The sequence below is a fragment of the Mesoplodon mirus genome (assembly GCF_964341445.2).
Source record: "Mesoplodon mirus genome assembly, chromosome: 14".
NCBI lineage: Eukaryota > Metazoa > Chordata > Mammalia > Artiodactyla > Ziphiidae > Mesoplodon > Mesoplodon mirus.
In genome coordinates this window covers 35,525,287-35,542,719 of record NC_138990.1, presented here as the reverse complement: position 1 = coordinate 35,542,719, position 17,433 = coordinate 35,525,287, and the positions used below count along the sequence as shown (strand labels likewise).

At 37.8% G+C, this 17,433-nt stretch overlaps 1 protein-coding gene across 2 annotated transcripts in view; it reads left to right on the top strand.

The window, feature by feature from the left end:
• Positions 1–17,433, top strand: part of NBAS (NBAS subunit of NRZ tethering complex) — a 340,305-nt gene that overhangs the window by 306,201 nt on the left and 16,671 nt on the right. For both annotated transcript variants that reach the window (XM_082642209.1, XM_082642208.1), the window contains 2 exons: positions 12,005–12,144; positions 16,053–16,191. In XM_082642209.1, the coding sequence (XP_082498335.1) occupies positions 12,005–12,144; positions 16,053–16,191 (279 nt within the window). The remainder of the gene's footprint in view (positions 1–12,004; positions 12,145–16,052; positions 16,192–17,433) is intronic.

Sequence of the window (17,433 nt, the reverse complement as noted above, 5' to 3'; positions counted from 1 at the left end):
GTAGCATCCTCTGCTGTCCTTTTCTCGTCCCACTGTCACTTTATGTGGATTGGATGTGACTAAGTGTGAGAAATCAGGAGTTTGATTCAGAGAACAGAAAACATTGCTTCATCTTTTAGCATTTTTCACTCTCTCAATACACAGCATTATATGTGTTAATTGCTGCTCAGTTAAAACATTCGGAAAAAATGTGCCTAATAACTGCTGTTTGAACTATACACTATGTGAAATATTCATCGAAGATTCTTCAAGCGTAGATTATGCACCGTTCACTGTGCTACTCTCTGGGGTTAGAAAAAGAGACAAAGCAAGTGGTAGTAAAGCATTTGGGCTCTTCACCAGGTAGACCTGCATTCAAATCCCAGTTTCACCACTGACTAACTCTGGGGACTTGAACAGTTACTGACCCTCTTACAACCTCAGTTTCCTCATGTGTAGAATGGGAATAATATGTGTGAGGGTTAAATGGAATCGCACGTGCAAAGCTCTGACTCCGGTCCAGGTAGATGGACGCTGTTGGTGTGAGGACTCCTATCCGATGGAGAATGTAGATTTGTGAACAAAGAAACAAATAAGTGCTTCGGTGCTGTGGTAAAAGTCTGCATGGTGCGTGGGCTCAGGAGGGCAGGTAGCTGTTCTGTCTGGAGGTGGAGAGGAAGACTGCTCTGAGGAGGGCATTCTTGACCTGAGTTCAGCACAGCTGGGTGTACGGTGTGGAAGCAGGAGCCACTGAGAGATGAAACTGGAGAGAAGCAGGTCAGACGGTGGAGACGCCCCAGTGTCCTGCTCAGCTTTTACCTCAGTGACACTAAGGCCTCCAGGAAAATCGGTGCCCAAGAAGCAGTGTGATCAGATCCGGGCTTTAGGAGAAGCCCTCTGACCTCTGCGTGAACCCGGGACTGGAGGGGCACCAGTTAGGGGACAGAGGCTGTGGTCAAGTTGCCTGACCTTAGCCCTGAACTTTGTATCAGCTTCGAAGATGGAAGAGGAGAGAAGAGAGCTGAAGGAGTTTCTACCAGTGGACTCAGTGACTGCTTGGGTTCAGGGGATGAAACACGAGTCCAGTGCCTTTCTGATTTCTGCTAAAGTTACCAGGGAGGAAGTGGTGCTCCTTAACTAGCTAGGAAATACAGAAGAACCCGGTTTTGTGGAGAAAGACACGAAGTTCAGGGCTGTCAGTAGTGTGTTTTAAATCTCAACAGCACTTTTTGGGGGAGTGGGGGTCAAATAGGGAGGCCCTGTTTATCCCCTTCACGCAGGCAGATTGTCCTCATAGCCTTACGTGGGTCTTAGTTCACAGCGACCACCTCCTGGGAAATAAACTGGAGTTTAGTAAATGTCACTGCATGGGGATGGCTTTGACTCCATCACAGGGCACCCTTCTCCCGGGGTCTGCTCAGGTCCCAGCTGGCTTTGTTTATAGTGGGACAGTTATATCCAAGTGCCCTTTGCTTAGTAGCAGTCGTGCTCCCAAGGAGCTGCATTGCTGTTGTCTCTTCATTCCTCTAATGCATTAGAGGGAAAAGTTGAAGAAAAACAGGGGGAAAGAAGCAGGAAAAGTACAAGTGTTTGAATATCGGAGAGTGGTGCGGATATGAGGTAGTTGGACATAACGTCTCTAATTTTTTTAACTTTTCATTTTGAAAATTTTATATTTAATACCAAAAAAATTATGTCAACTATACAAAGAATTTTACATACTCTTCATGTAGGTTCACCAAATATTACCATCTCAGATGACTATGGCTAACACTGATACAATACCTTATCTTTTTTACCCATCATTCAGATTTTGTCAGCCGGCCCACTGATGTTTTTTTCTGATCCGAGTCCAATGCAGGTCACACGTTGTACTTAATGCCATGTCTCCTTAGGATCCCATAATCTGAAATAGTTCCTCATTTCCCCACTCCCCTTTTATGACCTTGACATTTTTTTAAAAAGCACTGGCCAATTATTTTGTAAAATGCCACTAAATTTGACTTTGTCTGAGTTTTGTTCGTGTATTCAAGTTGTGCATTTTTGGTGAGAATACCACAGAAGTGATTTTGGGTCCTTCCCAGTACGTTATCTTAGGAGATATACGGTACTCTTGTGTTCCTTTACTGACAGTGTTCATTTTGATCACTTGATTGAGGTGCTGTCAACCATATTTCTTCTATATAAAATTATCATTTTTCCCTTTGGGATTAATAAATGTCTTGTGTTGAGGTACTTTGAGATTGTGTAAGCACTGTTTCTCACCATACTTTCACCAGCTAATTTTAGCATGCATTGATGACTGTTGCCTGAGTTAATGATCACTGTGGTGTCTCCCAAATGGTATTTTTTATAATTTTTCTCCCCCGTATGTATTTATCCATTTATTTATTTATTTATTTATTTACATCACTACAAGGATTCTACACTACAAGGATTCAAGGATTCTCATTTTGTTCTGTGGTTGTAATCTATTACTATCACCGTTTTAATGCTTTGCTCAAATTATCTCAGATTTTGATCCCTGTGATATCATTATGAAACTGATACAAATCATAATAGCCCTTTTGATGGAAGTGATCTTATCGTTCCATTCAACACATGAGCAAATAGGCTCAGAGTAGTTAAGAAATCTTGATAGTACCTCTGCTAAAACATAGCAGAGTGATGTATAATAATGAACTACCAATACTGTGCCATAGTAGCTTAATGTTAACTCACTGTTAGATACCTATACAGGTGTGTGTGTATGTACGTATATTGTCCTGTATTATGTTATATATTATATTATGTTATATTATTCTCAAAGTACCCTGATAGGTTAGGTATTATTACCTTATTTTTACAAATGAAAACACTAAGGCTTGGTGAGGTGTTTTTACATGGTCACAGAGCTATGAGGTGGCCGGGCCAGTATTCCACCTGAGTCTGAATGATACACTACAGTGAAAGCATTTCCAGCTCCATGAATTATTCTATTACTACTTTATCAACATTAACTAAAAAACAAAGTCTTCCCTTAAAAAATTGGCTTCTATAGCAGTTCTTTAAAGTAAACATGTGTATTTATGGAGACTCTTATGGCGTGATTGATTATTTGTCCTAGAGAAAAAATTTGTAAGGCAAATCTTCTTATTTTAAAACAAAGTATTTCCCCCCCCATATGTCTCATTTAAAAATGTTTTCATTAAATATTATATTTAGCCATGTGAAAATATGTATTATGTATTGAAGTTACAACAGAACTTAAGGGGAGTGATTATGGAATGCTTTATTGTATAATTTCTATCTTTTGAGATACAATAAATTAAGTAGGCTGTAGAACATGGCTCATAAGTGTGGTTGCTAGCTTTTTGTGTATGTTTATGTATTTATGCACCCCACATACAGCCTCAAACATCTGGAAAACCCTTTGGAACTTAATTCTTTCATTGGGTTTCCCCCCATCCCAAGGGCATGTTAGCTGTGCCCTAGGAGACACTTTTTATGGCAATTGAGAACCCTTTATTCTTGAGGAGTTCACAAATATACAATGATATACAATATCGTTTTCCTAATATACCTTAGGAGAGAAGCAGAGGCTAAATGTTCGTGCTCATCACCAGACCTAGAGGCAAAGGTGGGAAATAATTCAGTCTCTCATTTCTTTGTTCCTTTTCAGTACACCCTCTCTTTGGTAGATATTCTTCCCTCCGCATGGGCTAAGGAAAGTTGTTTGAACCTTCAGGCTGTCTCAACAACACATTTTGCCTTTATTATAAGCAGTGCAAGATATAGTACTTATGAAATTCTCTCAGTAGCTACATCTATTCTTTAGTTCTCTGCCATAGAAATGGGAAAATCTCCTAGAAGATAGCTATCCTACTTTTAGTATTTAAACTTTAGTCCTATTTCCACAATTTTACAGAGATACTTAGAAATGGACATGATCATAATTTACATTCTGTTTATATTCTCTTATCTAAGAATAATAAGCAGTTACTATAATTAATAGTAATAATACTGTTTACTGAATACTTATTGTGTGCCAGATCCTGGTCTAAGCACTGCTGAGATTGGTGGGGTAGTCTAACAGCTTCTGACTAAGTCCAACAGAAGCTTATGACTTCTTTGTCTTCTAAAAATTTGACTTTCCTTCACCAGAGATCTTGATTAGACCCCGTGGACACAACAGACAGTGGTGGCCACCAGAAACCTTATAAAAGGAGTAGCTGTAACATACAAGGGTCTAGTATTCTAGAGATCATTTCTGCTACCTTTTCATATTTCTGTATATCTATTGAAGTAGGGATTTTCGTTTGTTTTGTATTTTGAAGCCCTGTGTACAGAAGGCTCAGTCTGACTTTACTGTGTTCGTGAATGGAGTTGCACAGTGCCTTGGTAACTTTAAATCAGGTGTCATCATATGAGCCTTTTAGAACAGCTCATAAACTCACATTCAAGATAAGAATATGGTGATTGATGATACTACTATCAGTAATAATCCTCTACATGTCGGTAATTTTTTTCTATTCATAAAGTACCTTCATACGCATTAATAACCTCCTTCATGTTTACAAACATCTGAAGATAAGGTAAGCTGCTATCAGTGGCTGTAGGAAGGTGCCGATTTCAGGAGAGGTGCCTCGGTTTAAGATAGTCATGTTCACTTTCAAGCGGCCACAGAGGAATTGAAGGTTAAAGCTGTTCTCATCTGAGAATAAGTGACTCAGTCCACTTTTTCAAGGACAGTGACTCTATGTCTGATAAGGAGGCAGCAGCTGCTTGACAAATTGACTTACCTCAAGGGCTAAAGTCACCCAATTCAATGAGGAGAGAAACATCACTTTCAAAGACAGAAGGGAAAGAAATATCCTTATGTTTGAGTCCATTCGAATTTTGCCCTTTAAAATACCGTGACATTTAGTTACTGGTGTCAGTATGGAGTCGTCACCAACTCTACGGTGCCTGTAAAATAGTGAACATTTTCACCCCCTGCTCACTGGGGAAGGGACAAAAGAGTTAAAACACATACATGTTCCTTGTGTTTTCACTGGGGAAAAGGACAGAATCAAACAAAGTGTAGGAAAAAAAATAGCAATTTCTCTCCATTTTATTTCTACTGATCTTTGGAAGGCATGCTTAAGAGCCATTTCAAATACTTTAATTGTTGCACAAATAAATGAGATTTTAAAAAGAGATAAAAGTTACCCCATGACTCCATTATCCTAAAATAGCCATGTTTCTTTGTATTCTTTTTCTGTCCTGCCTAATCTATAGGCATAATTCTTGTTAGAAGAAATCATAGCACACATCCAGCTTTCTGCTTTTTTATATCTAGCGTATTATATAGATGATAATATAAATAATACCCATCATTTATTGTGTGCCTACCATGTGCCAGCCTCTTGCTAGCTATCTTATTCATACCCTCTTATTTAATGTTCACAACCATGATATAAATATGAAGAATCTTCATCTTACAAAAGAGGAAATTAAGCCTCAGGAGGGTCCAGTGATGTCTCCAAAATAAACATTTTTCTGTATTACTTTGACTTCACCAACACTATTTTAAAAGCTGCACATTTAATGGAATTTCCCTTTATTATTTATTTTAGAGTCTCCTTATGGTAGTATGTTATGAAGTACGTTATGAAGTCCTTATGAAGTATGTTGGAGCATTTGATAGCCACCTACAGTTAGTTTTTCCTCTCTTTTGAAATACATTCTATAGTCATTTCATATTCTGTTTGGACACCGAAGTCATTTCTCTGTACCTCTTATACTTTTATGAAACATATTTAGATGCTGGGAATATATATTTCAATACGGACTGCAGTACTTCTCAGAAAAGAGAGAATCTGATTCTTTCATAGGTCCACATTCATGCTCAGCCAGGTGCCTTGTTTTGGGGTATTTTAGGGAATTTTAGTTCCCATGATATTAATATAAATCACATGCTCTCACAACCTCTGTAAGCCTCTGAGATGTGTTTGCTTTAACTTTTATTGTCTCAGAGCAGTACTGCTCTTCCTAAATTTTTTTTTAGATAAGTTGTCAGATTTATGACATAGTGATTTTCTTCAACTGAAAGTTGTTTAAAATTTTTTACCATTAATGAGCACTATTACTAGTTGTGATATGAAAATATATTGGGACAAAACCATCTTAGAGAAAGTAAGTAGATAACATCAATATTTTAATTATATTTTTTACCAAAAAATGTGTATTGATCATTTGCTGTGCTTCATGTTCCCTGCTGATCACTAGGATTTTAATTATAGCTGACTTTTTTAACACTGAAAATTTGAAGGCATTTTCATTAAAATTAAAACCAAAACAAGAATGCCCAATATCATTATTATTTTTCAGCATCTTAGTCAATGTAGTAAGACAAGAAACAGAAGTAGGAGCTGTAACTTTTTTAAAAGTCAAAATTACCATTATTGTAGATTGTATCATCCTAATTTCTGGAAAACCCAAGAAAAATACTGAAAATGACTAGAAGTAATAAGTGGAACTTATTATAAGGGCTAAAATCAATGATAGAAGAATACATAGTATATGTGAAAATAACTCAAGTCACTGGTGTAGGGGCTTAGTATATATGGGTCTAATTATAAAGACATACCTTTTTAAACTTAGTGTGTCATCATTTTCTTAAATAAATTTTACAGTAAATATTACTCTTCAAAAGAAGAAGTATTAACTCTGATCATCTAGAAAACCATGTTTAGGAACCTTCACTTAATACTCTTTTCTAAAGAACAGAGTTTGGCATTAAGATAGACTAGTCTTGGACTCTTTCCCAGCAGGATGGGTTGTAAACATCTCAAAAAACTGCTGAGAGACAATTCTCCATGGATTTCTCACGTTTCTCCAAGTCTTATGAGCAGAGGCACTTTGCTTATCCCTGGATCTTCACGGTTTTCTCTTATGTTTTTTTTTTCCTAAAGCTTTATAGTTTTACATTTAACATTTAATACATTTAAATCTCTTATCAACTTTGAGTAATTTTTGCATTAAGTGTAAGGTTTGGGTTGAGGTTTATTTCCCTTTTTTGCCTAGGGATATCCATTTCCTCCAGCACCATTTGTTGAAAACACTATCTGGCCTCCATTGAAGTGCTTATGCCCTTGGTCAAAAATAAGTTGGGCATATTCGCTGTTGGGTTCTCTGTTCTGTTCTTTTGATCTTTGTCTCTATCTTTCTACCAATACCACTTATCTTTCTTACAGTAGCTAAATAGTAAATCTCAATATCAAGTAGAGGTATTCCTCCCACTTTATTCTTCTTTGTCAAGATAGTTTTAGCTATTCTAGGGAATGTCTTTCCATTTACATTTTATAAAAGCTTGTCTAAATCTACAAAAAACCATTCTGGGATTTTGATAGACATTGTATTAAACCTGTAGATCAGTTTAGAGAGAATTGACATCTTTACTAAGCTGAGTCTTTCCATCCATGAACACAGTGTATCTCTTCATTTATTGATTTCTTTCATCAGCATTTTATATTTTTTTAGGATATAGATCCTGAACATGTAAATTCTAAAATTTTCTTTGAAGCAATTATAAATGGTATTATGTTTTTATTGTCAGTTTTCACTTGTTCATTGTTAGTATATAGAAATGAGGTTGATTTTTCTGTGTTGATTTTGTCCTGTGCCTTTGCTGACTCATTCATTAGTACTAGGGGTTTTTTTTTGTTTTTTTGTTTTTTTTTTTTTTAGTAGATCTCTTGAATTTTCTATGTAGACAACCATGTTATCTGCAAATAGAATTTTATTTTTTTCTTTCTAATATGTATGCCTTTTATTTATTTTTCTTGCCTTGTTGCAGTGGCTAGAGCTCCTAGTATGATGCTAAATAAGAGTGGTAGGAGTGGACTTCCTTGTCTTGGAGTATAATGTGGAACTATCACTTCTGTTTGGGCCACTTTACCTTTCTGCTTTTAAATATCATTGCCTTGATTATCAGTTGGTGTTATAATCTTTGCTTTAATCATCAAATATAATTTAGAAAATTTATATAAAAAAGGATAGTCTATTATATTTACCCACATTTCTGCTTTTTGTATTCTACATTCTTCCTTCTGATGTTCCAAAGTTCCTTCTTCTATCATTTCCTTTCCGTTTGAAGAGCTTCCTTTAGCTAGTCATTAAGATGAGGGCTGTTGGTGACAGATTCTTTTAGTTTTCCTTATCTGAAAATGTTTTTATTTTCCTTTTTTTCCTAAAGGGTAGTTTTTCTGTATATAGAATTTTCAATTGACAGTTCTTTTAACACTTGAAGAATATTGTGCCACTTCTTTCTGGCCTCCATGGTTTCAGATGATTAATCCAGTTATTCAAATTGTTGTTCTTTCCTAGGTAATGTGTTATTCTGGCTGTTTTCAAGATATTTTCCCTTGTCTTTTGTTTTCAAGAGTTTAATTGGGTTGTGTCTTGGAATGGATTTCTTTGGGCTTACCCTTTCTGGGGTTAGCTCAGCTTCTTGAACCTGTAGATTCATATCTTCCACCAAATTTGAGAAGTTGTTAGATATTATTTCTTACTCTTTCAGCTCCACTTTCTTTCTCCCTTTCTTCTGGAATTCTGAGAAATGACCTTACCTGGGATGTCTTCTGTTTCTAGGTGAGGAGTCAGGAAACACTGGGTCTGAGTGTCTTCCTTCTTTTGGTGAAGGAACACAAGATACCCTCCTGTTGCATTGTTCCTCAAGTCCTAGGGTCCCAAACTAGTTTGCTTTCTTTTTTACCACCTTTAAGAGTTCTCCTTTGGTGTCTCATTATTTTCATAGTTTGTAGTTGTGCTTAGCAGAGAGGAGTAGGGAAAAATGGGTCAAAGCCATTTTGTCCAAGCTGGAAGTTCCTTGTATATGTTTATCTTTTATATTTCTTTATATAAAAATTCATTTTGAGTTTTAGTAACCAGAATTTATTTTTAAAGCCTTATAGACATGATGAACAAGATAAGCTTATGTTATTTTGGTAAGTTTTGATAAATTTAGTTATTTTAATATGTGGACACAAGTCCTAGATGAACACTTGTATATCAGAGTATATAATGACTATCCAACAAAGTATATTCTTTATCATGTGTTAAAAAAAAGCATGTGCTCAAGTTCATTTTTAGACCCATTTTCTTCTCATATAAGGTAAAGCTTTCGTAGCTACAGCGATAGAATTTAAAACTGCTTTATTAAGAGCTGAGTAATAACAACTTGACATCCTTTTTGATAACAGGGGAGTATGCAAGTGTCCATACACAAAATAGATAATTGTGTTAAGTTACTACATTTTTCACATTTGTATTTTAAACATGGGTGTCAATGCTCTGAAAAATAAGTTACTAATAATTGAAATGATTAGTGAGGATTCAGGAGAAAATGTTTCCTGACAAAGCCATACTCTTACAATTCTGTGTGAGAAAGGCATTGTACAAAAAACTTATTAGCAAACACATTTTTTAAAATGGAAACTAATATTTGTACACTAATATAAAAACAAACAGAGAGAGATCTAATTTATAGTTTCTAGTTTCTCTTTCCTTCCCTTATGATACAGTTCATGCCCTAAAAATTTCCAAGCTATTATAGTTTCTGAAAAGAAAGAAATCTAAATGATATTGAAAACATGAATCACTTTTTCCTAATCTCTTCATTTTCATGATATGGCTGCATTTCATGTAAAGGAGAATCATCTTGTTATTAATTATACTGCAGTTAATTAAAGAAACTGGAATATTGGCACTGCTGGGAGACATAGCATTCAATTGTTTAAAAAATATTTTTTTAAGCACAAAACCTTCTCTACAAATAAACTCAGATTATAACTCAGAAAGAAGAAAGCAGCCATTTACCCTGCTGCGGACCTCCAGACACCTCCTTAGAACTTCTGGGACATCAGGGATTTTTGGAGCCCATTTTTCAGACGAGGAAAAATGAGACTCAAAGCAAAAGACTTTATTGAAATTACATAGCTAACCACAAGGCATCATCGGTTGAAACATAATGTCAATACACATGCTACCTCTGGGTCTTTTTTAGTGATTTCCTTTTGGTGGGATCTTTTTTTTAAACCTTACATCTATCTCCAATAAAAAAGAACAGCCAAAAATTTATGGTAACTCCATGAATATTTAATATAATTCTGTGTTACAAGACTTTATAGATAAATTATCTTCATTCATTCATTTGTATATCCACTCATTATTTCATTCGTTCACTAAATAAGTACGGTGCATTTACTCTATATCAGGCATTATTTTACGTAGTGGGGATAAACCAGTAAACAAATAAGTTTCTATTTTCTCAAACAAATATGCAATATGTCACATACTTGTAAGTGCTAAGAAGGAAAATAAAGCAAGGCGAGGGAGGTAGATAGGGGTGGGGGAATGCTACTTTGGGAGGGCGGGTAGTTACGCAGTGTGTTCCCTCAAAAAGTGACATTTGAGAGATTTGAAAGAAATGAGAGAATGAGCCATGCAGGTATCTGAAGAAAGAATGTGCCAGGCAGAGGAAGCAGATCAAAGTTCCCCGGGAGTGATGACTGCACAGAGCGCCTGGGAGGCCCCGAGGCTGGAGAGGAGTTGAAGGTGGTGAGGTCAGATAATGACAGATGGATGTCTTGCGTTTGAGAGGGGTTTGGGTTTTTTTTAAACCTTTCTTTATAAATAGGCAAGAAAATATTGCCAAACTCCCAATTAGACCACTAATTTAAATAATTCAAACTTCTCTAGCTTAGTGAGTCCTCTAGCTTCAGAGCATCCTGATCTGAGTATAATTATATATCAGCTCTGCTGCTTGCTAGCCGTGTTACCAGGACAGATAAGCCTGTTTCTTCATCTGTAAATTGAGGTTAATAATACCTGTGCAGTTCTCCATACGAAACTCTTGTAAGGATCAGCTAACTTACTGTATTATAAAATTATTTTAAAAACAGGAAAAAGCTTTTGGGTTATTATTCCGTGGAGGAATGACATGGGGCTTTAAGTCAGGTTTTGAAGGATCTGAATGGTCACTGTGTGAGCAAGACTCCACATGGTAATTACTAATAATTTCATTGTACATATCAACTTTTGTGAAAATGCAGAATTCATGGTATAACTTTTTCAGGTGACTGCTGGGGTCAGAGCCAGGGTGACCATTAAATCAAATGTTTTGGAAACATGCATTAGTATAGACAATTTAGCAACTATATAGGTAACCATCTATTCTCATTATTCTTTCAGAGTATCATCATCTGAGTCCAAATATAGAGAATCTATGTTGAGAAAGGCTACACAAGAGAACCAGCTTTTGGCTTACTTTTGTATTTAAAACTGCTTTCTAACTTAAAAATAGCAAACATTTTATTCACAGAGGTGTTGGAGATATGACTTGCTTGAGGACTGCCTCAATGTAAAAGAAGTATCATTTGGTTATTCAATGAGAGGAAAAATTAGTATTTTTAGTTGATAGACTTCTTTTGCATTAGAAATGGAGATGTGAATAAAAGTTATTTTACTTTATTTTGATTTATAGCAAAAAAAATTCCATGTCAAATGTACTTTAGTAAAATCTTTACTTTCAAATTAGAGAAATTTTCTAGACAACCTGAAGATTTGGCAATAGTCATTCTAAAATGAAAATTAGAAATGCAGGATAATTTAAACTAAAAACATTGGCTAACGTTGAGTATGGTGAACTATTATAATTTCACATGCAACAGTTCAGTATTTTAACATAACATATATTGAATGCCAATAAGCCAGTTCTATGGAAGTCTACTTGTTTGAATTTATTTTGCTAAAGAATGTTAAGAACCTTCCTGTGGCTTCGTTCTAAACAAGTTTTAACATAGATGTTTGAAGTTGGGTAAAACGTAGAGCTTTTGAAGGTTTTTTGGGGAGTAGGGGTGGGGGAGATGTTGTTGAATTTCCCCCTGACACACTGTAAAAGTTTCCCAAAGAGCATTTCATCAAAATAATCAAATTTGAATTTTTCCAGAAAGCAATTCCGTGGCCTTTGCTGTGGGTTTCAAGGGTGTGTTCTGCCTTCTAGGTGGACATAACTGACACGGAGGATGAAGAGAAGCGCTATTCCCTCTTTGTGGAGCTCCTGGAGGCCAGTCACCGCGAGGTCGAGTTCCAGCATCTGGTTTTGCTCCTGCAGGCTTGGCCACCTGTGAAACGGGAATATACGTGAGTATTAACGTAAAAGTAGACTTCTATTTGTCTAGACTGTAGGTTTAAAAAATCACTACCTTCAGGGCTTCCCTGGTGGCGCAGTGGTTGAGAGTCCGCCTGCCGATGCAGGGGACACGGGTTCATGCCCCGGTCCGGGAAGATCCCACTATGCCATGGAGTGGCTGGGCCTGCGAGCCATGGCCGCTGAGCCTGCACGTCCGGAGCCTGTGCTCCGCAAAGGGAGAGGCCACAGCAGTGAGAGGCCCGCGTACCGCAAAAAAAAAAAAAAAAAAAATCACTACCTTCAGAAGAGCCAATGAAAGAAATATATAAAATCAGTATAAACCTTTAGATGATATTAGAATTGTTTTTCTTGAAATATCACAGTTTCTTCCCATTTCTCCTTACCCCTAAAGCCAAATATTTTATTCAGAAATAGAGACAATTCTTGATAATAACATCTGATTTAGGATGTCAGCAAAATAATTGTGAGCCAGTATTTTCACCAGGAAATGTTCTGATGCTCTTTTAACACGGCTTACAATGCTAACTTGAGAATCCATGGGGAATTAATGGATAATTTCCGTTTATTGAGAACACACAGTGTTATGTGCAGTTGACATACACCGTCAAGTCACACAGCAAAGCTGCACGGGGAGGTGATGTTATCTAATTTTACAGATGAGAACACGGAAGCTCAGAAGTTAAACTGCTTCAGGCAGCACCTGGCCCTGAGGCGGAGGAGACGGAGTTCCAACAGCTGCTGGAACCTCCACAGCCCGTGCTGAGCCTCCGTGTCAGGCTGAGGTTGCAGCCGCCACTAGGGCTGCCCCGATAGTCACACAGTCCCCGTTTTGTCAGCCAAGGAGTCCTTTGGAAGAAGTGGCCAGATTTCCTCTGAGCACATATGATGTCTGTCAAGAACTGCTGCTCCTCTTGGGCAAAAAGCAAGAGCATCCGCGCTTCTGTGGCGAACGTCTTGGAGGCCAGGACTCATCTTGCTCTTCCTGTGTCAGCCAGCACTTTGTGCACCCAGACCAGTACATGTCTCCACACCTCAGATGTTAAAAGAAGGATGTTTTCTCGAAAATAAAATGATTCCGTGAGCAGTTTAGGAGCGCTAGGGAACCTCTGGGCAAGCCTCTTTACCTTTACCCTCAGACGAGACCGTTAGGAATTCCTGACGCGAACCAAGGAGAGGGGCCTTTTGGTTTGGTTTGGTTTTTTAACCAAGTGTTTTCGGAAAGGCAAGAAGCATCTCTTAGATCTCAAGCACCTGTGGCAGCGACGGCGTGCTGACGTCTGTGCCTGAGCATAGGTCCTTACCCTCACTCTGAAACCGTGCAGTGCAAGTTCCCACATCATAAAAGCCTTAGTTTCACTTGTGACAGTACCTTGAAACAGCATTTCCATTTGGTTCCCAATTATCTTGGCAGAGCTGCCTCAGGACCCGAGGGTGCTTGTTAAAAACAGAGTCCCATGCTTGGCTTGCCGAGTCCGACTCTCGGTACCGGGGCCTGGGCCTCAGTTTCTAAACGGCTCCTAGGAGATGATAACGGGAAATAGATCTGGGACCCACTAATTGCATTTTCAGTAATGCTTCCCTTGTGTAGAAGATAATGAGAGTTGAATTACAGATTTCTTCATATACTCAAAATGGATCTCTGAGTCTAAAGAGAATTTTTTAAATTGAAAGTATGATACTTCTGGTGGATTAGTTAACTGTGGTTCTACAGTTTCTTTTACTTTTGGAACACTGACCATTGCAAATCACTCACTTACCCTCAAGAAGCAAACTCAGCTTACTTAAAACACTTACTGCATTTAAAACATTTAATGCATTTGTAGACAAAAAGATACTCATTTTCAAACATATATTCTTGCTTTTGTAGTCCTGTATGAAATTTGTAAGTTGCTAATAACCTGTGTTTTACAGACTTCCTTTATGAAATCATTAGCATCAGAACCAAGCATTACCAGTCCACTTAACCCTCTTACCAGCTATGTCTCCTCTACCTAAGAGATAACCAGTTATACATACATATTTGACTTAATAATAAGTCAAATAAAGTCCATTTCTGCTGCTTTCCTGGCTCAAATTGGTGTTTTAGCTCAGGAGAACGTATGAGGGAACACTTAAAACAGGTCCTTAAAAGTACTTGTGGATACTTTTTTCCCCCAGACAATCCAACGTATGACTCTAGCACTTCCAAAACAACCAGAAAAGGGGAGGGGAGTGGGGAGGGAAGGATAGTGTGGCAATGACTGAATGTTGCCAGTCAACATGGTAAAGTCAAAAATTTGACTTTCAAGAAGTTTGTTTGATCCACATGACTGCTAATTTCCTGGTACCAACTTTGGATTTTTGGTTTTAGTCCTTTGTAAGAACATGTATGGAAAACATAATAGATTTGCATTAGGGAAGATCCGTAGTTTTCCTCCAGTGTATCACAGCTGGCTGGTGTAAAATACATTTTTTTAACTTTTTATTTTATATTGGAGTATAGTTGATTAACAATGTTGTGATAGTTTTAGGCATACAGCAAAATGATCCAGTTATACATATACATGTATCCTTTTTCAAATTCTTTTCCCATTTAGGTTGTTACATAATACTGAGCAGAGTTCCCTGTGTGATACAGTAGGTCCTTGTTGGTTATCCATTTTAAATACAGCAGTGTAAATCTAAAAAGAAATGGTACAGATGAACTTATTTACAAAACAGAAACAGACTCACAGACTTAGAGGACAAACTTATGGTTACCAGGGGGGAAGGGTGGGGGGAAGGGATAGTTTAGGGAGTTTGGGATTGACCTGTACACACTGGAAAAACACATTGGAAAATGATAGTTGTTATAAAAGCCACTGGGATGCATTGTGCAATTCTACTTCAGGGAGGTGGCCTGTTAGGGAAAACCCCAGGAGAACTGAATCCAGACTTTAAAGAGGAAAGCAGAGGGTGAGTTCTCTAGTGTACGAAGACTCATCCATCAACCCGATGCTCTCTGAGCTTTGTTTGTACCTTGAAATAAGCAGCATTCGTTGTCCTCACAAGTTGTTAGTTTGAGCTGAGACACAAAGGCTTTGCCAAAGGCTAGTATTCTGAGTCCCCTTGTTGTTGCACTTGATGTTTTTCTCAGGCACAAGGAATGAAATTCCTTCAAGGGAGGGAGCATCCTTTGGTTTTCGGTGGCTAGAAGCTAGAGCTGTGCTAATGAGACAACAGACTCTTAATAAAGAGTAAAATTATTGTAAAATGTTGTAAGTAAAATCAGTACCCCAGAATGAATGTACCTTTCACTTGTCTCTTGAAATATAAATCGTGATGTTTTTATGAAGTCAGGGTAGCAGCTGCCAGAGAAGGGAAACAAAAGGCAAACTTTTGTGCTTTTGTGTCTCAGAAATAAGAGAAGTAAATAGTAAGATGTGCCTGCTATTGAGAGTGATAGTTCACAATGACAAACGTCATTCATTAAGCCATGCAAGCCTGCAAGGAAAACATTAAATTGCCTTTTCACAGTGAGAAGAACCAAGGCCCAGAAAGGTTGGGTGGCCTCCCCAGAACCATACAACTAGGCTGAGAGTGTATAAGTCACTTCTGTGACTCGCGCAAGCAGTCAGGGAGCCAGAATGTCAGCCTGAAATGCTGGGCTTCAAAGCAGTCTGTGCTGGTCGGCGTCCACCCACTGGCTCCATGCTGCTGGGGCACTTGTCCATACCACAGCAAGCTCTTTCCCCTTGTGGGCTGGTATCTTTACTCCAAGATAGACGTGAAGGAACACATCATGTAGATTATGATTGCAATTTACCAAAAGCATTTTACTTGAAAAAGTGGGATTTCTTTTCTATTTTAAAATTTCTTATCACAATTGTTATAAGTTTCGTCGTTTCCCATGCCTTGCATTTTTCTCCCTTCGAACCAGCATAACCAATAATCCGTGGGTGAGACTGTCTACAGTGATGCTAACCAGATGTACAGTGGAGAACAAGGAAGTGCTGGGGAATGAAGTTTTGAAAATCTGCCGCTCTTTATATAACACCGAACAGGTGCTCCCTGCAGAGGTGAGTGGGTATTTCAAGTGCCTTTCCTGGGGGATATCCCTTTCCTTTTCCCAGCTCTTTGGTATAAACGATACCAGTGACTGTACTTGGGGAACATTTAGCTTAAGTTATCGGTAGGTAAAGTAAAGCCTGTAACTTGTGACCGATCAAATGAAGAAAAGCAGGGCTAAAAGGATTCTTTGAGGTCATTTTCTCTTTGTTGGAGCTCTGAAGCATTTTTCCTTTTACAAGTCCCTGAGTAGAACCCAGTTTTCTGGGTTTTTTGGGTGCCCTTTTATGTATAACTCAAGTTTCTGTTCTAAGAGGTCACGGTAGCTCAAGTGTCCTGTCTGGCTGACCCAGGCCAGTTGGTAACATAGCGGCTACCTTAGCACTCCTCGGCAGGTAACCAGCCACTCTGATTTTCACATACTTTTTTTGACATCATTGTAATAAGATTGCATAACCACAATATTTATTCTCTGTAAACGTGGTAAAAACTCAGCCACCTCCATGTTGACCTTGTTCTCTATTTGATCCCATAATATGACTGTCCCAGAGATATTTGTGTAATACATATATTCTAAAATAAGCACATATTAACTACAGCCCCCTGCTGTGGATCTGACCTCAGCAATGTATTGTTTGAGCAATTTACATGTCTTAAATTTAAGCATTTGTATAATGGCACTAAACTGATTAATTGGTTTTTGAGTTTCTACCACATAGCAGATAAACTTGAAAATAAAATTGTAAATATGATTCTTTGAATCTTCATTGTCATCACTCAAGGAAAATATTCTCTTTATGAATGCAATTTAATGAATTGTTTTCTGAATGAAGGATTGTCTAAGTGTTTTTTGATTGAATTTAAAATACTGTGTCCATTTAAAGACGTCTTCAACCACCAGAATGACAAAATTATTCTATAAAATATTTAAAGTACCAGCACCAAAGATAACTTCCCCTTACTCCGGTAGCCTGTGATTTGCTTGTATCAGACACTTATCTACCTGTGATCGGCTCTGCTATATTGTGAGCACCTGGAGGGTAGGAACCATGGCTGTAGCATCTCTATTTCACGCAAGGCAGGATTCAGCATACTGTAGGGAGTGGGGACTCAGCACACTGTATTACCCCCACCAGGATAAGTAAATAACATGGGTTTCATCTCTGCCTTAACATAAGCTAAGATCGAGCATTGTTAGATTAGGACCAAACACCAGAAGTGTCCTCCTGTCAGCTCTATTGAATCTAGGTTAG